Source organism: Podarcis melisellensis (assembly GCF_964234715.1).
Source record: "Podarcis melisellensis genome assembly, chromosome: 17".
NCBI classification, from domain to species: Eukaryota; Metazoa; Chordata; class Lepidosauria; order Squamata; family Lacertidae; genus Podarcis; species Podarcis melisellensis.
In genome coordinates, this window is record NC_138534.1 from 34,682,640 (window position 1) to 34,706,733 (window position 24,094).

Below are 24,094 nucleotides of genomic sequence, written 5' to 3' on the forward strand. Positions count from 1 at the left end.
GGGTACAAGGCAAACTAATCTGTGTTCTGCAATGCCTAAAGGTAGGGGCATTTCTATGATGTGTCAGCCTTTGGGGAATTGGTTCCCCCCCCCCCCATGGCAGGAGATAAGAAGATCAAAGAAAGGAACGGCTTACCAGTTAGAAACTTTAATAATAACAGCGAGAGAACAAACACATCTCCTAGAAATGGCGGTGCTCCCAATTAAGGGTTCCACCCCACTCCGGCCCTATTAAACTACATCACTCCTACGTCTTGCAATCTGAGCTCGTCCCCTCTGTGCTTTGTGTGCTTTCTATTCTGCCACTTTCTCAGCTCTTCCTGACCTTGGGGAGAGCGAAGGAATGTTGTCCAGAGACTGTGAGTCTGTTAACCCTCTCTCTTCCAGTGTTTCTTCTCCTAGCTGTTCCCATCCAATATTACCCAGCTTCTGCCTTCTGAACTATGCCCCTCTGCAAACCACTGTTCTAAATCTATACTGTCCCACTGCTCCTGGGAAGATTTAGGATCCGGATCCAGAGCAGGGGGAAGGGGGAGGCTCCCACCATTCCTCATCAATGCAGCCCTCCTCAGAGCGGTCCGTGACACTATGTGCTTAAAAAAAAGAAAATAAACAGTAGCAAACTTTCTTCTAAAAAACGTGACAATAAAAATAGAATTATGCAGCCCACATAAACAACACAAATTTGCATGATATCTTCATTTGCATTATTTATTTGGATTCAATTAGTTGTGGGAACAGGCAAAGATCTATACGGTGCAATGAAGCAGCCAGCCTCTAATGATTGGAAATTTGCTTTAACAACTTCACCGGCTTCTGATGTTTCTCCAGCCATTGCCCACACAGTTTTAAGAATCTCTTAAAGGACTAGAAACTTGTTTTTCTGCAGTCCATGGAACACTTTGTAACTTTTGTGGCCCCCAGCAGTGTGGCAGGCGTAAACACAGCCTTGCCTAAGGCTACAGTCTCATGAAGTACTGTATTTTTCGCCCTATAGGACACACTTTTCCCCCTCCAAAAATGAAGGGGAAATGTGTGTGCGTCCTATGGGGTGAATGCAGGCTTTCGCTGAAGCCTGGAGAGCGAGAGGGGTCAGTGCGCACCGACCCCTCTCGCTCTCCAGGCTTCACACAGCTCTCCGCAAGCCGTGGGAGTCCGGCGCTGGGCTCCCGCGGCTTGTGGAGATTTGCCTGCATGCTGAAGCCTGGGCGCGCTGAGCTCAGTGTGCCCAGGCTTCGCGCAGCTCTCCGCAAGGTGCGGGAGCTCGGCACCGGGCTCCCACGGCTTGCGGAGAGTTGCCTGTTCTGGGGGCTGGGGTCGGGGGAACCTCGGGCCCATTCCCCCCCAAAAAACTAGGTGCGCCTTATGGGACGGTGCGTCCTATAGGGCGAAAAATACGGTAGGTTTGTCTTGCATCAGAACAGGTGGTATATTCTGGAGGAAGGCTGAGTGCTTTGAGTGGAAGGACAGCCATCCTGGGCAGTGAGAACACCGAGTCCTGTCAGAGGTCAGGGTGATTCAGCAAGCAAGAAATACAGCCTGCAATTACCCTACCCATCTGGATTTTCCACCTTGCTTGTTGAAATGTTAGCCTACAATAGTCTTAATAGGCTTAGTTTTCAGCTCAGTGTAGAATTCAGTTTTAGGTTATAAAGGGCAGCATATAAACCAGTGCTTGGAATGGACTACAGTGTTATATTGGTTGTTGAACTTAATCCGTTCCAGGAGTCTGTTAGACTCCCCAAACCATTTGAAAACCAAGGCACGGCTTCCGATTGGCTGCAGGAGCTTCCTGCACTCAAGCGGAATCCCGGTCCGATGTTCGGCTTCCGAAAAATGTTTGCAAACCGAAGCACTTACTTCTGAGTTTGTGGCATTTGGGATCCAATTTGTTTGGGAGCCAAGCTGTTCAAGAACCAAGGTACCACTGCGGTTTGGTATAACAAAATTCGCTGAATTAGTTCAAAAATCTCTGAACTGCATCTGAAAGTAGTTTCCATTATTGCTGAGTTAACTGAATGTGAATTGTGTTCATTTTGGGGACCATTTCTGTTGCAACTTCAAATAGATTCTCTTACTTGTTTTCTCCCCCTTTTAAACTCACAGGTCCAAAGTATCTAAATATCACAACGGTTGGGCCAAAGAAACAAATCACATCCCACTGTGTTTGCGTTTTGATGTTTTCTTCATCTTAAGTATATTTACAGCTTTTTTTCTTTATTATTCTCTGGAATTTGGTCCAACCCAGTCACTCCGTGAAATTATCCTTAAATAGAGGGCTCTGGAACTGGACCTCTATCTGAAAATGTTCACTGCAGAACCGGCAAAGTTCCAAGACTTGTAGCAATTGCAATATTGGGCAAATAAAGACCCAAATTTACCTATTTCATTATCTGAACCCAGTATCTTTTACTTTTCAGGTTAAAAACTAGCAATTTTAGTGACTTGAAATATGTACACATAAGAGCAGAATCCTACACACGTTGAGAGAGTTCATTCTCTTTCTATCCTGCTTAGTACCATTGTTTCCCTGGAAGCTACTATCTTCCTTGCTTCCCAAATTACTCACATGTTTGATACCACCCAATGAAGGTTCACCTAGGGAACAGGACGACATCACGATGTGGCGTGACCAATCAGGTTGGGATGTAACAAGGTCATTGCGTAGTTTCAGAGAGGGAAGGAAGGAGAAAGCGAGGGCAATTTCAGTGAGTAAGCAATCGTTTTCTCAGGAGCGTGCCAAAAACCATTGAAAAGGAGAGGCAGCTTTTGGCAGTGCCAAAAATTATTGCAAAAAAAAGAGTAAGTGGCAGTTTCGGCAGAGTCCTGGTTGCGCATAATTGTCAAGAACTGAATGTATCCGTTCATCCCCAAGGCAGGATGGGAGAAATGACCTGCATGTTTAGGAATTTCAACCACAGCCGAAGTTTCTTCAATCCAAACAACACAGTGTTGCAGGAGATGGTCTTCTGGGCTTTTCTGGCTGATGTATTATCCCCAGCTTTTAATACTGGGAACTTTCCTAGCTTAATGCCATCCCATTTTCTCCCCAGAAGCTGCTAATTGACTTGCCAAGCATTTGGATATAATTAGTCGATGCAGTTTGCTTGTCGAAAGCTATTGTATTGGGATGAGCGGCAGAGAGAAAACAAGCAACTCTCTCCGGCAAGCTATTGAATAGGGCTGAGCTGCCTGGCACAGATTCCATTAAACAAAACCCACAGCCTAATTCTCATTTCCACTGCCATTGGCTGACACACCAGCCTTACAAAAGCCAGGGCACCTCGCAATGGATTGTTCTGTGGCGGAATAATACTCTCAATTGTTTGCTGCTCCAGAAAATATGAATACACTCTGACAGAGAGGAAACTGCTACAATGAGAGGAAGAAAAGGGAGAGGTTTATAATTTTTATTTAAAATAAACTTTTAAATGGACTACACAGGCACGGTTGCTGCTCAATCTCTCGACCAGAAGCAATGGCGCAAATAACTGTGACATTGTTTTGTGTGGGTTTCTTTTTTTCTAAAGAGGAAAACTTTGAAAACCAGAGGAGCATCACACAATCACTTAAATAAAACAAGAGACAATATTACAGTGCAAAAGAACAGACAGGCTCTGTTTATGCTGCAGCCATGCTGCACCTCTGAGAAATCCTGTTAAAAAATAAATTAAAAACACTTTCTAAAGCCCATTGCGTTCCCTTTAATTGGGATTTATACAGCTGTGCACACTCACAAACACACCATCACACACCTTAGTTTATACACATGCGTGTGCCATTAATTTGGAAAAGGCCGACACATGCTAAAGTCCATGGGAAGACTCTTGTAAGGCCCTCGGACAGGAGGCTGCAAGTTAACACGTAACACTTTTCACCTGTGCGAAACACATTGAGAGACTGCAGGGGCAGACATAAGCCACACAATATTAAGGACAGTCTCCCGGTTAATACCCTGTGAAGTTTCACTGCAATAGATGGAAAAGAGAAATCAGATCTATGGCTAAAATAGCCCCACATTCAAAGCTAGCATGGGGTGGGGTGAGGGGGGATGCAGAGTAAACCAGCTGACAGCTCACGAGTCCTAAAATAATTGTCTGCCAGGATGACAGCAAAGGACATGATAGCGAATTTCGGCAACTGTTCGAAAGTGGAACTGCTTAAGGGAAAAACGGCAGGAAGAAACGATTCATAAACCCCTTGAAAGGCTCCCATGTTGAGAAGTGTGGTTTGCTTTGGCTGACTTGGAAAGATGGTGTACTGGGACTTAGGGTCGTGTCCTGTGACAGAAGCACCACCCACATCAACCTCCTCCTGCAAGAAGGTGGAAGTTGCTCAAATTTCCACATGCAGAGTTCTTCCCGATTCCTCCACAGCAAATGTAAAAAAAGAGTGATATTCTGTGCAGCTTGCAACAAGCACTAAATACTCTGGACTAGCAGAATGGTTGTGGCACCTAGGGAAGTTTGAGGACTTTGATCTTTTGTGAATTCTGATCTGAAGGGACCTGATTCTGACCTCCCAGACTTAATATTATACTTCCAAATCAGAACGTTGTTCCTCGCTTTGCATTTCCCTGGATTTTCCAGCGCAGTTCTTGGCTCCAAATGATAAAAATAATATCCAGCTTTAGAACCCAAGTATTTTTACATGAACTGTTGAGGAGGGCTAAGCAACATACACCAGCATGTAATCCAGTCACGGTTGTGGAAACCACCACTCTGGATCGAGTGTCTGTCTCATGGAGTCTATTCTCCTTGGGTCAGTTTAAACATTAAGTCATTTGAAGTGGTACAGTCCTACCAGATTTGAAACATGAGGAATCTGGAAGCACCTGGTATTAAAAAAAAATAGCCATCTTAGAAAAACAACTAGGTCAGAACTCTTCTCAGAGAGATGGTAAGCTTTGATGTGCGGCATAATTTTCATACCAATGCATGAGGTGACATAATTACATCCATCTCAAGGGTCCCTGAGGCAGCTGTGGGAAGCTCTTTTGCTGATGGTGCAGAGAGCTTAGCTGGTTTGTTCTGGTTTCTGTACATGGGTTCAAACTCGCTCTTCTTTGCAAGAAAAAATGATAGCATATTTGAGTAGCAGCTGAAACCTCTTGAGGGACTCACTGATGATGAGCTGGTTGAGAGCTTACCTCGAGCTGCTTCTGGGATAGATGGCATGAAGGGCATCAAATCAATGCTGCGGGAAAATACATCTACTTGGTTTCAACCAGAAAGGAATGTTATAGAAGATTAGTCCGACATCTTGTTCTCAGAATGGCCATCCAGAGGCCTATGGGATGTTACAAACAGGACTTGAGAATCTCTCATATCATACAACTGAATGCATGTTATTGCTGCGAAGAGATGCTCAACTGCTAGTGGTTGGTGCTCAGGAATAAGTCTTCTTGAGATCAGAAAAGGTGTGGAAGGAGCAGATTATGAACCATCAAGAACCAAGAACCATGTGTCAGAGCTCTGAAGATGGGACCCTAAGCTCTGTTCTGCAATGGAAACATCTCCATGTGAATTGCTACTCCAAGGTATTAAGCACATACATCACTCATGAAAAGCCACAGGATATTTCCACTCAATGCCATCCGTGGCCAAGTGACCCCCAAGTAAGTTCTCCTTTTGTTGCTTGGGTAAATCCTGTTGTTTTCTGTTGCGGCTTTGAAGGTCCAAGAGCTATAGTTGCAATGACGTTCTCCTGACTATCAGAGGCACACAAGTGGTAATTGTTCTGCTGTACCCAGTGGCTGCAAGCAATTGTCACTGTGAAAATGCTCCACAACCAATCTTCACAGCTAAAGAACTGAGCTGGGGCTTGGCTGTGTAAATAATCCTGTTGGTAGTTGAATACAATCACTGGTGAATCAACAGGCCCTACACAGGTCAAAAATGTCAACAGAGGACTATGGAGCAAGTATTTCTAAGCTCAGTGGTGAGCACCCTTGTAGCTCAGTGGTAGGGCATTTTCTTTGGGGTTCGGACCCCAGAATCCTCAAGCAGGGTTGGGAGAGACCAGTTTCTGAAATCATAGGCCACTGCTGCAAGTTAGCATAGACCAGTGTTCTTGGATCCGGAGATGCTAGAATACAACTCCCATCATCCTCAGCCTGCTTAGCTAATGGTCATGGATGATGTGAGATTTGGGGACACAAGGGTTGCAGAACACTGGTGCACACTGAGCTAGATGGAACAACTGATTGGACTCTGTATAAGGCAACTTCCTGATTTTCTCAGATAGCGGTAGTCTAGCCATGTACCACAGAACATAGCCCACCTCTGAAGTCTTGGTGGTGCCTTCTGGCCAATTGGGCTGGGGAACATGCAGCAGGGGCAACGCTAGAGGCACAGAGAGGAATATAGGCTGGACTCTATGCCATAGCCAGGCCCACCGGCACTTTTGCTCCTGGCAAGGTATACTGCAACATCCTTGTCTAGCACCCGGGTCACAAGTTGGCTACAGATGATTAATGCAGATGATTAATGATCTCTAAGTCAACTGTAAAGGACTAGGGCACATGCTATGAAGGGAGGAGGGACTGTAAAGAAGATAAAAAAAGGAAAACTGGTTGTTTTTATGCTTTTTTAAAAAAAAATGGATTATTTTACTCCATTTAGGGAGGAAACCCCACAATATTTGTAAAAAAAACCCAAACGACAACAGACAGACACTTGGCATGCACAGTTAGTTTGAACATTTCCATTTAGATTATTGGCAGCTGATTCCACAGACACTTTTACAGAGGTTTATTTTTTTGTCCTCAAAACAGGTAAAAACAGAACCTTGGAATTAATACCAGCTCGGAAACTGGTCCATACGGGGCTAAAATGAACTAGCCAACAAGAGACACCATTTATATGACTTCTCTTTTCACATTTGTACAGTACAACAAAGGAGTATTTTACATAAGTGTAGAATTAATGAGTATTCCATTAACACTTTCAAACCAGCACAAAAATGAAGGGAAGTTGTATGCTTGAAAGACAGTCCAGTTGTGTGTGTGTGTGGTTTTTTTTTAAAAAAACGGGCCAATTTCGCATCCATGTTGAAAGTCTGAAAAGAGAGAAAACGGCAAGTCTCTCAACTTGGATCTCCAATGGAGAAATGCACAGTGCTATGGGAAGGGTTAATGCAGTGGACCAGCCTCAAGGTTAGTTGCAAAGCCCATATTATTGGAGCAATGTGGACACAGGGAAACATGGGGCTAGAGGCTGAAGATGGCAGCCCAGCCCAGCGTTGAGTTTCAGTTCCATTACCCCATGACCCAACCCCAATGTGTGGTGCACATTCACCCCCTCTGATCTGCTTCACTGGCTGCTGTTGCCATGAAAACAGACACCCTTGGGATCTCAGGGTAAGCAACAATGGTGTCAGAAAGGTAGAGGGAAGGATCTGACCAGGGGCTGCTGCTTTGTGCTGGCCTTTTCTTGTTAAGTTCTGCTCTTAAGTTACAGCTAAGCAGTCTTCCTGTTCAACAGGCACAGAGAATATACTGGATGGGGATGGGAAAGGGACCTAGGCTTTAAAGATGAGGTAGAAAGCCAACTGCACTTGCACCGTGAAGAGCTTTTCCAATTGGTTACGAAGGCAGAAGAGGAAGCAGTAACAGCAAGACACATTTTGCGCGTGTGCATAACAGGATAGCCCCAGTTGTACGACTGCGAGTCAGAAAACAGCCCCAATTTATATTACGCTACATGATGTAGTTGCACATCTCAGCTGGAGAAGCAGAATCACAGTGGCGTAGCGTGGGTTGTCAGCACCCGGGGCAAGGCAAGTAATTTGTGCCCCCTAACCCGTGGATTTGCGCTCCCTAACCCTAACCCCCAGATGTTGCGCCTGGTGCGGCCGGCCCCCCCTGCACCCCCCACGCTACGCCACTGCAGAATCATGTTCTTCATGAGCTTTCTCCCACACCACCCCTGAGATGGAAGAGAATCCAGCTTGTTGGATATCTAGATGGAAGGCTACTATTGGCTTAGGTGCCATCATCACCTCAATGAAGCTTGCTCTGCAGAAGCCCTTTTGGGTCCGAAATCTGGTCGTGTAAACATCAACTCCCTCCGTAATGACCCCACCCTCCCCGGAAACCACTGAACCACCACAGCTCACATTGTACGTGCACAACAGAAAACAGAACTCACTGCCTTTAATCTAGAAATCAGCACAGAAAACCCTTAGAGCTTTATTATTGTACCAAAAAAAGGGGAAGGGGGATAAAAATATATATATATTAAACCACTATTTTAGTACATACCCTATTCATAAATAACTGAACTTTTTTTTGTTTTGTTTCCGCTTCGCTGTCGCAAAATTACTCCTCGAGATTTTCAGATCACATCATCATTGTAACAAAACGAAACGAAAGCGAGGCTCTCGCATGTTGAATTAAACTGTGCAGAAAAAACGACGACACAAATTTGGGGTTGGGTGAGTAATAAACAGTTCTCAGGCCTTGAGGGTTTGAGGAAGGCCAACGGGCCGTTTCTCGCCCAGCCTTCCCGCCACAAGAGTTTGCGTCCATTTTTCAGGTTCTGCTCAGATACGTGGAATATTCTGTGCACACGGGCGAGAAGATGTCAAGCTTGCTGATCTCAGGAAAGTTTGAAGGCCATTCTTTGGATTTGGCAACTTTTCCATTGACGTGGGAGAGGGTATTCCTGCATTTCTTTCAAGCGGCTGAACGCCATTTCTTTCTCATATAAATAGAAGCCAATATTTCCACACAGGACATGCAAAGTAGTGCAATGATTACTATACAACAGCCCGCTACCAGGAAGGCAGGACTGGACATCTGTCCCAAGAAGCATCGCTGTAGACGGCGCAGGAGCACTTTTGCTGCTGCGCCCTTCATCTCCAATCCACAGGAAGGAGGAGAACGGGCCAGAGCGCAAAATTATAAGGTCCGGACAGCAACAGGGTAAAGGAGCGACAAATGTTCGGCTCCTTTTATTGGGAGTTTTTTTGCCGTGTAATAGTGGATCACTTCCGGAACACTGTCAAACGGGGGGCTGTTCTGGCCCAAAATGTATTTCTCTTTGGTTTTCGCCAGCTTCATGTGCATAAACCCTTGGTTGCTCCTGCGGAAAGGAAGAAAACAAGAAAATGATTCAGCATGTGAAATCTCAATCTCTCTCTCTCTCTCTCTCTGAGCCAGTTTTAGAGAACTCTTAACCAAATTCATGGGACGCGGGTGGCGCTGTGGGTTAAACCACAGAGCCTAGGGCTTGCCGATCAGAAGGTTGGCGGTTCGAATCCCCGCGACGGGGTGAGCTCCCGTTGCTCAGTCCCTGCTCCTGCCAACCAGAGGGTGTTAAAGAGGGTGTTAAAGAAAGACCGAACTTTTTTTATGTATGCAACAACAGCAGCAAGGATACTCATCGCTAAATACTGGAAAACCCAAGATTTGCCCACACTGGAAGAATGGCAGATGCAACTGATGGACTATATGGAACTGGCAGAAATGACTGGCAGAATCCGTGACCTGGGAGAAGAAGCTGTGGAGGAGGACTGGAAGAAATTTAAGGATTATTTACAAAAACACTGTAAATTGTATGAATGTTAAGAAAGATGTAAGATTAGCAACAATATGGCACCAAGAAGTTAGTTAAAAGGAATATGAAGATAAATGTAATTAAAAGAAAAGATAAATTTTGGATAAATACTATGTTAAAATTAAGTTTTTAAAACCGGGATCTAAATTATCTAAAATTAGGGATATAATATTGGAAAATTATATTATAAGAATTGAAACAAGGTAATAAATTGCTGGTAAAGTTTGAGATTTTGGAATGCAGGAACGAGAGTTGTGAGGAAGTCCAATGAGGTGAATGAAATGTGGATATTGAAAAATTATATGTTATTCTGTATGTTTTCTTACTGTTTAAACAAAATTTTAATAAATATTATTATAAAAAAATAAGTAGATAAATAGGTACCACTCCAGCGGGAAGGTAAACAGCATTTCTGTGTGCTGCTCTGGTTCGCCAGAAGTCATGCTGGCCACACGACTCGGAAGCTGTACGCCGGCTCCCTCGGCAAATAAAGCGAGCTGAGCGCCGCAACCCCAGAGTCGTTCACGACTGGACCTAGTGGTCAGGGGTCCCTTTACCTTTACCTTCAACCAAATTCACATGCCTGCTTGACTGTAACAAAACCTTTCCGTGGTTTACAAGAAACAGCAAAATTATCAATTCAATCGGTTAAAAACAAGTAAATGACAAAATTTAAAGAACAGTTAAAATGATTTGTAAACCACAAATAGATTAAAACACACCAACGTGTCTGGATAGCCTTGCCTAAACAGAAATATTTGAAGCAGGTGCTGGAAAGGGGACAGCAAAGTTTCCTGGCCGGATGTCAAATTTAAGTGGAGAAAGTACAGTTTCGCAGAAAAGTGGCTCTGACAATATGAGCCTTGCACCAGATTAATTAACCAGCCAACCAATCCGGATGCAAAGGCAAGGTGGGTGGACTGTTTTAAACCCCCACAGGGATCCGCAGTGAGAGTAATGGGAATGAGTTTCAGGCTGACTGAAATGAGCTGTAGCTGCTGTGGAATGTTTATGGACATTCTAACTGAGAAGACGAGGACACGGGTGGCGCTGTGAGTTAAACCACAGAGCCTAGGACTTGCCGATCGGAAGGTTGGCAGTTCGATTCCCCGTGACGGGGTGAGCTCCCGTTGCTCAGTCCCTGCTCCTGCCAACCTAGCAGTTCAAAAGCACGTCAAAGTGCAAGTAGATAAATAGGTACCGCTCCGGCAGGAAGGTAAACGGCGTTTCTGTGTGCTGCTCTGGTTCGCCATAAGTGGCTTAGTCATGCTGGCCACATGACCCGGAAGCTGTACGCCGGCTCCCTTGGCCAATAAAGCAAGATGAGCGCCGCAACCCCAGAGTCATCCACGACTGAACCTAATGGCCCTTTACCTTTAACTGAGAAGACGTCTACTGTCAGCACACAAAGGCTGGGGATAACAGCAGATGAGGCTATGTGCCATTTGTAGGCATTGATGTGAGAGAAAAAGGAGCAAGGACGGTTGCAGTACTGGTCAACCGTTAGCATTGTGTGTGTGCGAGTGACATATAATGGCAGTGGCATTATACCCATTCACACAAACTAATGGAGAAGCAAAGATCACCAGTGTTGAAGCAATGATTCTTCAACATCAACTTCGTTGGACTGGTGATGTTGTGTGGATGCCTGATTATCGTCTTTCAAAGCAACTACTCTATTCTGAACTTAAAAATAGAAAGCGTAATGCTGGTGGTCAACAAAAGAGGTTTAAAGACTGTCTCAAGGCAAATCTAAAAAAATGTAGTATAAACACTGACATCTGGGAAACACTGGCCTGTGAGCACTCCAGTTGGAGAACAGCCTTTACCAAAGGTGTCATGGGCTTTGAAGACACTCGAACTCAGGATGCAAGGGAGAAACATGCTAAGAGGAAGGCACGTTTGGCAAATCCACACCGTGATCAACTCCCACCTGGAAACGTAAGTCCCCACTGTGGAAGGATGTGTGGATCCAGAATTGGCCTCCACAGTCCCTTATGGACTCATTGTTAAAACCGTGTTTATGGAAGACAATCTTACTCGGCTACGAGGGATCGCCAAAGAAGAAGATACCTAATCACACAAACTAATGCAAGTCTACAAATGTATACACCTACATTTAAAATGACAGTGATCCAACTCAGCTAGTGGCATTATAAACCAGTCCTACTAGCCACTGGCCCCATGACTTCTGCATTCGGCTAGTGGCAATTGTTTGTAAGGTCTGAAAAGGCCATTGTACATGAATGCTCGGTCCCTCTGTAGGAAAACAAATCATGCTTTAAGTATAATACCTAAAGAAGGCTTTCGACAGCCCCCATCCCATTCAAAGCACAAAAATCCGAAATATAAAAAAAAATCTGATGAGAACCCTGGCTGTGTAATTGAAAAGGATCTTCCCATTTTGTGTCAATGGGGCAAAGATATAGCAGTGAGTCATTCTGCACCTGAAGAGTATGCAGAGATGCAATTTTAAGTTGAGAATAGTTCCTTTATCCCCTCTGAAATTGCCAAAGAATTTTATTTTTTTTAAAGTGAATGTTTCCTGTGAAAAAGCTGAAGGAAATTTCAGGCTCACGTTATTCAGATATTCAGGCAATTTTGCGATGAAATGACCCTTCTCTGTAGAGCAGAAATCACTGCAGGCATTGTAATTATAGCTCTGGCAAGCTTAAAAAATCTTGATTTAAATTTCAATTCTTTACAAGAATGAATCTCTTTTGAAACATAATTGCTCTCTAAACGATTTCCTTTAAGCCAAGGGTGACATCTCTAAATACATTATTATGAGCGGATATATTGTTCTGTGCTTTCAGTTCATTATGTTTCCCCCCCTCTGCTAGTAAATGCTTTAAGAGTCTGCCACTAAATTAATGGGATTGCAGAAATAGGTGCATATTAATTCAAGGCTAGAGTGGAGGGCAGTCTGTTTAGATGCCTTTTCAGGCTTAATGCAAGAACGGGATTTACTGGTGGGAATTTCTTGTCAAGTCTGCAGTTTTACTGATTGCATAGGGGTCTCTAAAAAAAGATTTGTGAGTTTGGTTTGCGATTCAAGGGACTATCAAAGACATGCTGCAAATTGCTAGCCAACCAGTAAAAATGCATGAGGGTTAAGAACTATAGTGGATGCCCTGATATCACATCACAGAAGAAGTGTTATTAGATGCTAAAGGGTATTAGAACTCGACATAAGAGATGCAGTTTTCACCAGCCATCCCAGCAGTGTCTCCTGCAGCATGCAGGAATCCAACAGAGTGCAACAGGCATTGAAATGACACTCCCTTGAGTTCCCTCTCAGGCCCTCCACGTCCATCTTCATCTCTGCACAAAGAGGCAAAAACTACTATACAGTGGTGCCCCGCAAGACGAATGCCTCGCAAAACGAAAAACGCGCAAGACAAAAGGGTTTTTTGGTTTTTGCGTCGCTTCGCAAGACGAATTTTCCTATGGGCTTGCTTCGCAAGACGAGTTTGTTCGCTTTTTTCCTAAAGCTGCTTGAAGAGGCGCAGTTGCGACGGACCGTGCTTCGCAAGACGAAAAACATCGCAAGACGAAAAGACTCGCGGAACGAATTAATTTCGTCTTGCGAGGCGCCACTGTACAGTGGAACCCTGGTTCTCAAACGCCTGGGTACTCAAAAAACTTGGAACCCAAGTACTGCAAACCTGGAAGTGTGTTCTGGTTTGCAAACTTTTTTCAGAAGCTGAACGTGCTCAGTTTTGAGTGTTATGCTTCCCATTTGAGTGTTGTGCCGAGTTCTGTCTGTTTTTGCTATTTATTTTGCATTTTTGTGGCTCTTTTTTGTTTTGTTTTTTTGTGACTGTGTGGAACCCAGTTCAGCTGCTGTGTGACTGCAGTGCATTATTTATTGCTTTCATTTTATGGCTGAATGGTCTCGTTAGATAGCAAAATTCATGTTACATTTTAGGGGTTGTTTTTAAAGTCTGGAACGGATTAATCCATTTTGCATTACTTTCTATGGGAAAGCGCACCTTGGTTTTAGAACGCTTTGGTATTGGAACGGACTTCCAGAACAAATTAAGTTTGAGAACCCAAGGTAGCACTGTATGCATCCCCCATACATTCCCTTTGATTTTGTCGCTTGACATGTTTTCACTACGCAAGGAGGGAAAAGCGTGAGATTGGAAGCTTTCCAAAATCAGCAGACTGACTCCCTGCACTGCAGACTCTGACCCAGCACCCTTATCGCAGAAGTGAAACACACTTTGCTGTGCTTCTCCACATGTTGTGTTTTTATTTCTTTCTTTCTAATAACGACAGAAATTCACTTCTAGGACTTGTCCCCGGCAGATCACCACCGTGCCCCCAACCTGCAGGCCTGCCACTCCAATTGCTGTGTCCCTCTCTGCTTTGCAGAAAGAACCTATCAGCTGGGAGTCATGTGCCGCAGTCATGTGTCAAGCTTCCATCTCCAGAGACAATTGCGCCTCTGCCCTGCTACTCTGGCAACAACTCCACTTTGCTTTCATGGTCCCAGTACCCAGCCGGTCCCTCCTCTGCACTCAGCCAGGCAATGTTTACAATCTTAAGGAGCAACATGAAAAGGCACAAACACTTTTGTTTGGCTACATCACGCTAAACCACTTAAACTTTACAACAGCTGGATCCTTCCACAAAAGCAGTGGGCATGCACAGCCTGCGTTTTAAAGAGATATGCCGAAAGGCAAAAGGCACAGTTAATGAATGACCCAGCAAAGATTAACGGGAAATAACTGAATGCTCTGCTAAACTGGAAGACAGCTTTTTGGCCACCAATGACCAGCACAGGTTGATGTGGGCCAGCAGGCTAGCAAAGACTTTTGTAGGCTAGTAAAGGTCCGTATAGTTAAAGCTATGGTTTTCCCAGTAGTGATGAATGGAAGTGAGAGCTGGACCATAAAGAAGACTGATCGCCGAAGAATGGATGCTTTTGAATTATGGTGCTGGAGGAGACTCTTGAGAGTCCCATGGACTGCAAGAAGATCAAACCTATCCATTCTGAAGGAAATCAGCCCTGAGTGCTCACTGGAAGGACACATCCTGAAGCTGAGGCTCCAGTACTTTGGCCACCTCATGAGAAGAGAAGACTCCCTGGAAAAGACCCTGATGTTGGGAAAGATGGAGGGCACAAGGAGAAGGGGACGACAGAGGACGAGATGGTTGGACAGTGTTCTCGAAGCTACCAGCCTGAGTTTGACCAAACTGTGGGAGGCAGTGGGAGACAGGAGTGCCTGGCGTGCTCTGGTCCATGGGGTCACGAAGAGTTGGACACGACTAAATGACTAAACAACAACAACTTTTGTAGCCTTGCTTGCCTGGCTGAATTAAAGCACAGCTGTTTTCCGGTAAGAGCAGGCTTGAAGAATGAAGTCAGGGTGAGCTATGTGCTTCCCAAACGAACCAGAGCAGTAGCTTAATGATTAACCGGCTGAAAGCACCTATTTGATGCAAGAGCTGTAATGGAGATGTATGTGGGAGAATGCTGGCAGAAAGTAAGCCAAACGTGGCATCCTTGGTGGAGGAAACAAGCTATGTGATGAGATAAGGGCAGAATTGCACAAGGTCTTGGGGGAAGAAAGAGAATGACTAAATAAACTTATGAAATCTCCCCTTGTTTTGGTAATTAAGAGAGTCTGACTAACTGGCAAAGGATGGATGCGGTCTCGTAAATTCCATTGCCATGCACTCGGTGACTCTGGAAATTCCTTTTAAGACGAAGGCAGGACAGGAACTCTGCGATCTTCTGAAATTGTTCTAAGTTCTCAGCCCTGGCCTTCACATACATAGCAGGTGAGACTGTAAAACTGTTCCTGGACAGTTCACCTTACAAATGAGGAACGGTGTGTGGCAGACGAAGGTGAAAGACTATATGGGACTGGCGGAAATGACTGGCAGAATCCGAGGCCAGGGGAAAGAAGAAGATTGGAAGAAGTTTAAAGATTAACTTCAGAAATATTGCAAAATTAAGGAATGCTAGAATGATGCTGGATTGAAATTAAGTAGTTTCCAGCTGTAATGTTTTAAGATATATGAAAAATTAAGACTTTGAAATAAGCAAAATTAATGGTGAGAATTAATAATTTGCTGAGTTAATAATTGGAACTGGAATATAAGAAAGGGAGGTAAGAGAAGGTCGGGAAAACAAGTTAAAAGAAAATAAGTAAATGGAAATTTTATGTGTTTTTATTTTTTCTGTTTTTGTATTTTTTGTGTATTTTCTTTTTGTTTTTTAATGTATTTCTTTTGAAAAAGTTTAATAAATATTTATTAAAAAAAACAAAACAAATGAGGAACGGTGTGCTTGAATGCTCTCTGCACCAAATTCCTTGCACATAGAAAACCAATGTGTTGGGGAGAAGGGTTCTATCCTAGTCTTCTTCCTGAGGTTCTATTTTTCAATGCGCAGGGAATGTGCATTGGAATATTCAGGCCTGCAATTTCCCACCTACACTCTAAAGTACAGTGGTACCTCAGGTTACACACGCTTCAGGTTACACACACTTCAGGTTACATACTCCGCTAACCCAGAAATAGTGCTGCAGGTTAAGAACTTTGCTTCAGGATGAGAACAGAAATCGTGCTCCGGCGGCGCAGCGGCAGCAAGAGGCCCCATTAGCTAAAGTGGTGCTTCAGGTTAAGAACAGTTTCAGGTTAAGTACGGACCTCTGGAACGAATTAAGTACTTAACCTGAGGTACCACTGTAATACAGTCCAGAAACAGTTTTATTACATTATGGGCAGCTGTGTAGACTGAACCATAGTTATGCAATCACGAGAGACGGTAGCTTTCAGTGGTCAGGGCATCAAGCTTGATAGGGTTGTATCCCCTAACAAATGTTACGTTTGTTTGATAAGAAATTTATGTCCTTGGCAGTCAACCTCCATGAGACATTTGACACAGCCAAGGGATCATGTGATGAAATCCACCATGTAACCTAGGCCAAAGCTACCCATGTGAGGACAGAGGAGCCAGAATACAGATAACTATACAGTGGTACCTTGGGTTACAGACGCTTCAGGTTACATACGCTTCAGGTTACAGACTCTGCTAACCCAGAAATAGTATCTCGGGTTAAGAACTTTGCTTCAGGATGAGAACAGAAATTGCATAGCGGTGGCGCGGCGGCAGCAGGAGGCCCCATTAGCTAAAGTGGTGCTTCAGGTTAAGAACAGTTTCAGGTTAAGAACGGACCTCTAGAACGAATTAAGTACTTAACCTGAGGTACCACTGTATTTGGAATTGGCAGGATGAGGATATAGATGAACAAAGAGGCTTGAAGCGGGGTACAACTAGGAAATGTTGATGCCTAATTTAAAAGGCATATACACTGCAGAGAGTTTTCCCTCAGTCTGTCTTTGTTAACCCCAGAAGCCCAGAAAAATAAAGCTTTCTGTAGCCTAGTTAAAGGGTTTCTCAATACCAGGTATCCGTAAAATTGGTCAGCGAATCCAATGGCAGTCAAGAGATCTTTGTGGTGATTGCTTGCCACTAGGACTAAAAACAGAAGGCATAGCCTTCAACCTGCCTTACAAACTGCTCAGAACTACTCATAAAAAGTAGGCTATGATTCCGTCAAGAAAATAGCCAAGATCCAAATAGTATGGGAACCAGCCCTACTAGAAAAATTAACCAACAAACTGAAACTGACACGGGAAAAAATAGAAGAAGACACCTTCATCCCGGTATGGCTCCCCTTTATCACATACACAGCCCAACAAGACAACGACAAAAATCCACCAACAGCATACAAATCAATATGGCTAACCTGATCCTAAACACCCACTCACACATGAAAACAAAGACCATCACAGCCAACCAAAAATGAATAATCGCACCCTAGGCCAATCCCAACCTCTCTCACCACCAAAGGAACACAAACGGACAACAAAGAACCAGCACAAGCAGCGCTGACACCAAACCCTACATATAGTAAGTAAAACAGAAACATCGCCACCCAATCCCAACCCCCACCCATCTTCCCCCCCTCCACCTCTTTCCCCCTTTTCTTGCTAATGTCTCCACAAATGAAACTGATTTGTAAAAATGTTACATGGGGGGGGGGAATACAAGAGAGAGAAATTGCAAACACTTTTGTAAATCAAGAAAATCTTTAATAAAAAAAGGAAGATAGCCAAGATCTGCATTTTTCTAACATAAGAACAATCAGATGCAATAGGCATCCTGTGAAGCTCTTGCAGCCTTCTCTGTAGCTACTGAATTTTGTACTTACACCTGACTCTTCCAACCTTAAGCATGACAATAAAGCTTCTGCTGTTTCCAGGCTATTTCCCTACAACTTATCATAAAATGAAAATAAAGAAATATAACATCAGCAACATTATGTTTCAAGAGCTGATTTATGCATTATGCAGAATGAAATGGTAGAATTTTCTCCTTGTACCACCACTTTAATATGCAGGTGGTGGTCATATCACTTTTTTGTGTGTGCATAGCCTAGGAGATGCAAGATTATAATTATCTTTTTAATGGAGCAATTGTAATCAGGATCCCATAACGGAAGTGGTACAGTCCAGAATTCGGCCACCTCCATTTATGTATTCTTGTAATGAAGCTCGTGGATTTCTGAAGTGTGTGCCTGAAAATGTAATGTGTGAATATGACAAAACACATTTGGAAACGTGTTACCAGAGAGGTTTGCTCAACAGAGAGCTGTGATTGGCCACAGCTCACCCTGTGGTCAACACAAGGGTAGGAAGAGATCCAAAGACATCCTGTGTCTGGGAGCCAGGTCACATGATGCGTGGAAGTGTCAGTTATCATATGAGAATCCCCTCACTTGGAAAGCTTGCCGTTTTTTTGGAAAGGGACTGTGCTGAAGTGAAAAGGCAGCTCTGTCCATGAGTGCTGACTTGCAATTAGATGTCTCGCACAGCCAAACTATTGGACGACCTTAGCAAATGGCCAAGGCGCCGTGAGAGTTAGATGTATAATATATTAGGAGCTAGGGACGCAGGTGGCGCTGTGGGTTAAAGCCTCAGCGCCTAGGACTTGCCGATCGAAAGGTCGGCGGTTCGAATCCCTGCGGCGGGGTGCGCTCCCGCTGCTCGGTCCCAGCGCCTGCCAACCTAGCAGTTCGAAAGCACCTCTGGGTGCAAGTAGATAAATAGGGACCGCTTACCAGCGGGAAGGTAAACGACGTTTCCGTGTGCGGCTCTGGCTCGCCAGAGCAGCGATGTCACGCTGGCCATGTGACCCGGAAGTGTCTCCGGACAGCGCTGGCCCCTGGCCTCTTGAGTGAGATGGGCGCACAACCCCAGAGTCTGGCAAGACTGGCCCGTACGGGCAGGGGTACCTTTACCTTTACCTTATATTAGGAGCTGTTGCCAGAGTCTTTCACTAGAAAGGAGGCTGAGAAGTGGCATCCCCCAAGTGCTACCTTTTATAAGCCAAAAGCTCCTAAGAGCTTTGGGGTTAGCCCATAACTGCCACCAACTTCCCCCTTTGCAACCCCAGGCGCATGCGATTGGCTAACAGCAATGTCAAACCAGTGTGTCAATGAGGCCCTGCAGGATGGAGTAATGGGGAACAAAGCTCCAGGCAAGGCTTTTGATAGAGCACAGTGTGCATGTGTGCCATTCCTGGTTCCTTTGATACCCCATGCAGAAGGAGCAAGCCACAATTAGAGGGCCTCCTGAGCAAAGGAACCTGCCCAATTAACACCGCCAAGCTGCACAACGCACTACCTTTGGAAAAAAAAAATACAATCCTGTCCCACCAAAACAAGGAGAAAATTGATCACCAAGAGGATTATCAAACATTCTCTGTTTGACAGACACCCCGTCCCCTTAATGGGAACCACCCCTTTCCTAATAATCAAGGCATTTAATAATACATCACACATCCTTCCAGCTGCCGGGGCATATTGCCTACAGCAGTGTGTTGCTTCCCTAAGACCGCTTACTTTCACTTGTAATTGCTTAATGCATTTTTCATGAAGAGCACAGGGTAATAGTTATGTTAAATTGCCTCCTTTTTCATGATAAAATGACTTTAAAACACTTGCATGTAACATTTATGCAATTGCAGGCAGTGCGAGTGCCCAGTGATTACGACCCTATTACTTGGAATCCCTGTGCATTGTGTCAGGTTCACTTCATCTTGAAGAAGAAAGGGAGGATTGTCATTCCCAATCAGAAAGAAACTGATTTTTCTCTACCGACCTGTATTTCTGAAGCAGCTCCTGCTCAGCTTCATCATGCCCAGAGGCTGCTTTTGACCACCTCAATTTGGCACCTACTGAAATCACAGGCTCTTTGCGTGGAATCGTCAATGGCAGTGGACCGGGTGTCCTAAGCACCGATTTCTTAAGATCGCAGCTAATCCTGCTGGGTTCAAATGGAAGCAAAAGGCACTGAAAGCGCCCCCAAACAGCAAGTGTCTTGTGGAACTGAACACGGTTATTTCCTCGAATACGGTCTGCTTCAGAAACTGATCATGCATGTTTCTTGGACCATCACCCTGTTGCTTTTGTAGAAATCAACGTTCTTCCCTGGACAGACATGGGAGTTACTGGCAGCTTTTGTGACTGCAAAGGGAAGATGCTTCATAGGATGATAGACAAGGAAATGCAGCTGCTGTAAGAGGGAAAAAGGGGCGAGCCAGGGCTGCCCCAACCTTAAGTGCCCCTGGTAAGCCCGGCCCACTAGCGCCAGCCGATTGGCTGGCGCCGAAGGTTATGAATATTGATGAGAGAGGGGAAACCCTGAGTCCTGCGGGGCTGATGCCAGCCCCGCGAGATTGTAGTTGGGGGCGAGAGCCCCGCAACCCCACCCCCTCTTGAGATCGGTAGTGGCTTTGTTGAACTACAACTCCCATCACCCCTAGCTAGCAAGGCCAGAGCTCAGGGATGATGGGAGTTGTAGTCCAACAACATTTGGGGACCCACAGGTTGAGAACCGCTACTCTAGAAGATCTCTCCTCTCACTCTTCTTTAATCACTTCTGCAGGTGTCATTTACCTTCTTATACTCTGTATCACCAGCACCAAGTTGGGGGGGGGACATGAGGGGCCAAGGTCCCCTCCAAATTTTCAATGAAGGGGCTGGGGCCCCTGAAGTTCTTTGGTGGCCATGCACATGTGGCACAGAGCATCCGTGTGACACGTCGTCATGGCCCGCTGTGTGTGCAAGTGATATCAGAACGCCATGGGCCTGTTGACACCACGTGCGCATGCCACGCGGATGTGCAGACATCATGCGTGCACACTGCAGGGCCTGGATGCACAACGTGGTATGTCACGTGGCCCTGTGGCCCCTCAATCATGGGAGCATGGCAGAGCAGCAGCTCTGTATTATTGGCTGCCTCAGGTGGGGCAGGAAAACCACTTGGGCAAGTCTAGTATGAGAGGGCTGATGGTTTTTGTTGTTGCAGCGGCCCTGTGGCCCCTGGTGTCTCCAAAAATTTTTGCACATCACTTGGGAAGACAGGCAAACTAATGCCAGTGTACTGGAAGAAGCAAAGATTACCAGTGTAGAAGCAATGATTCTTTGACATCAACTTCGTTGGACTGGTCATGTTTTTCAGATGCCTATCGTCTTTCAAAGCAACTACTCTATTCCAAACTTAAAAATGGAAAGAGTAATGCTGGTGGTCAACAAAATCGGTTTAAAGACTCTCTCAAGGCAAATCTAATGTAGTATAAACACCGACAATGGGGAAACATTGGGCTGCAAGGGCTTGAATTGGAGAACAGCCTTTACCAAGGGCATTGAAGATGTCAGGACGAAAGGGAGAAACGTGCTAAGAGGAAGGCACGTTTGGCAAACCCTCACTGTGATCAACTCCCACCCAGAAACCTATGTCCCCAACTGTGGAAGGATGTGTGGATCCAGAATTGGCCTCCACAGTCACATATGGACTCCCTGTTAAGACTGTGTTCATGGAAGACAATCTTACTTGGCTATGAGTGATCACAGAAGAAGAAGAAGAAGAAGAAGAAGAAGAAGAAGAAGAAGAAGAAGAAGAAGAAGAAGAAGAAGACTGATCGCCAAATAAGAAGCAGCCCCACCCTAAGTGTGATGGCCTGGAAGACCCTCGTTCAAATTCCACCTCCACTATAAACTCCCAAAGGTGACCTCTCAGTAGCTCACTATTTGCTATGGAGGACAATTATATTACTCTACCTTTCAGGACTGTTTTAAAGTTTACAGAGATCATGTATGTGATGCACCCTGAAAGCCTGAAATGTGCTACTCAAGAGACTATTAGTAGCTGGTAGTAAGTACTGCTGTGAGGGACACCCTTCCTTCTGTCAATAAATTGTTTGGGTAGACTGTCAGTTCCGATCTGTTAAAAACAGCCTGTCTTCTCTAGCAATCCTGACACAGGCCTTGGAACATCTCACACTGCCAAGTCTAAAATGTAGGACCAAAATGCCATGATGGTGAGAACTGATTTCCGTGGCCTGCTTGGTCTTGCTGTTATTCCACGATGACACCCACGGCCCCATTTGGAACACGGTCAAATGATGGATTTCTGTCTTGAGAAAAGAATGATGGAAATCAGGAGGCTATCCTAACTCATTCTCACCCTGTCTTTCTTTCTCTGTTGAAAAAAGACTGACATCTCTATTTGCCCAATCCATTTACTTCCTGGAATTCACAGCTCTCTTCTTGTTTGGTAACGAGCCGCTCTCAGCTGGAGAATGCAGCTGATATTCCCAACAAAACAGCCCCCAGTTAAGTAAATGGCAACATTTTCTCTTTCTTTCTTTCTTTTCTTTCTTTCTTTCTTTCTTTCTTTCTTTCTTTCTTTCTTTCTTTCTTTCTTTCTTTCTTTCTTTCTTTCTTTAGAAATCAAGTAAATGTGAGTTTGTTCTCAAAACAGGGTGGAAGAACAAGAAGGATTAAGCTTTCAACAGTCAGTTTTGACAGCTAAGTCATAACTGAAATTTATTTGCCAGATTTTGTAGAACTTATCAGAAAGACAAAAGGTAGTGGCAGCCACACACATGCGCAGGTGTGTACTAGATGCCGCATTAACTGTCTGCAAACGATGATGCCCAGCCAAGGTTTGCTTGCAAACTGAATCCACATGCTTCCCTTTCAGTCGACTCCCAAGTTCATTTAAAACTGTTGCTTGTGTTTCACTGACTTGAGCAAGCAAAGGGAACAAGTCCTGGGCTAGGAAGACCAACAAGCAGCCTGTTTCAATGTGTAACATAAAGGTTCCTTCCTTCAAATTGAATGCCTGCTTATATGAGCGAAGTCCCCCCTGCTTTACGAAAGCAGGAAAGCAAAGGGGAAATGTCCACAGAGACCCTTCGTTGCGACGTAGGAGTGGCTGGGCATGGGCCTACGTGAAATATGTTGAACGGCAGTGAAAACTGGGAACCTTGCCAGGGGGAAAGTCCCAGGCTTGTACCTGAGCATTTATACCTTACAAAGCCATTTTCTGGCTGCATCACTTTCAGGACGTAAGCAGAGGAAAGTCAAGTCAGAAGCAGCCCTCCTGATGATTTCCTCCCAATTGTAGCACCCACAACAATTCAGCAGATGAAGCTATCCTTGTAAGAAGGCGAATGAGAAATAATTATGTTTTTTTTTTTTTAATCTATGCAAGTGCTTGATGGTTCGATTCTGCTGCCTGGAGTGCTCAACTCGTTGATCTGGGGTTGGGTTGGGGGGCGCGAGGTTCTTTCTGAGAGCCAAACGTGCAGCAATATTTCATTCTATATCTGACAGCTACTATCTTTGCCGAGCAATTAACACAGTGCCTCTCCTCTGGCTCCGGTTGACATCATGCAGCTCTGTAGCATCACCCCCAACAAGTCAGGAAGCTAAAGCACTGGTGTCAGCTGCTTTTAGTAAGCTGCTTTTAGTTTTCCTTTTTTTAATCAGCTGCTTTGAAAAGAGGGACAAAAGATGGAGAAACCTGGTGGACAGCATCAAATGACAGGGCTGCCGGCAGAAAGCCAGATTGCAGACAGCAGGGGCCCCTGTCACTTCTGCTTAAATCCTAGGTGGACTCAGAATACGGTTTTAAACAAAAGCCCTTCTGATGCGATATTTATTTGCAGAGAGGCGAGGCACACTCGTCTTGAAGTTCAAACAACTACACTGCTTACTGGTGTGTCCAAGTAGACACTGGCTGCAAAACTTTTAAGGCTTTGTGGGGTTATAAAAGTCTGTTGCCAATGGAAGATTCCCCTCCCCACAGGAAAAGGCTGTATGTGAAAACAAGAACCTAGCAGTTCAAAAGCACAAAGTGCAAGTAGATAAATAGGTACCACTCCGGCAGGAAGGTAAAAGGCGTTTCTGTGCGCTGCTCTGGTTTTGCCAGAAGAGGTTTAGTCATGCTGGCCACATGACCCGGAAAAACTGTCTGAGGACAAACATCGGCACCCTCGGCCAGTAAAGCGAGATGAGCGCTGCAACCGCAGAGTCGTTTGTGACTGGACTTAATTGTCAGGGCTCCCTTTACCTTTTACCTTGACTGGTTCTTGAGTTACCAGAAACAGAGAAGGAGCACCCCCACCACCAACAACACGGCCAGTTTGCACAGTTCTCTTC

General features: G+C 44.9%; 1 protein-coding gene across 1 annotated transcript in view; it reads right to left on the bottom strand.

The window, feature by feature from the left end:
- Positions 1-8,154: 8,154 nt before the first annotated feature.
- SHB (SH2 domain containing adaptor protein B) overlaps positions 8,155-24,094 on the bottom strand; it is a 157,770-nt gene continuing 141,830 nt past the window's right edge. The window contains exon 6 of the mRNA XM_081894405.1: positions 8,155-9,086. Within this exon, the coding sequence (XP_081750531.1) occupies positions 8,903-9,086 (184 nt within the window). The 3' untranslated portion in view covers positions 8,155-8,902. The remainder of the gene's footprint in view (positions 9,087-24,094) is intronic.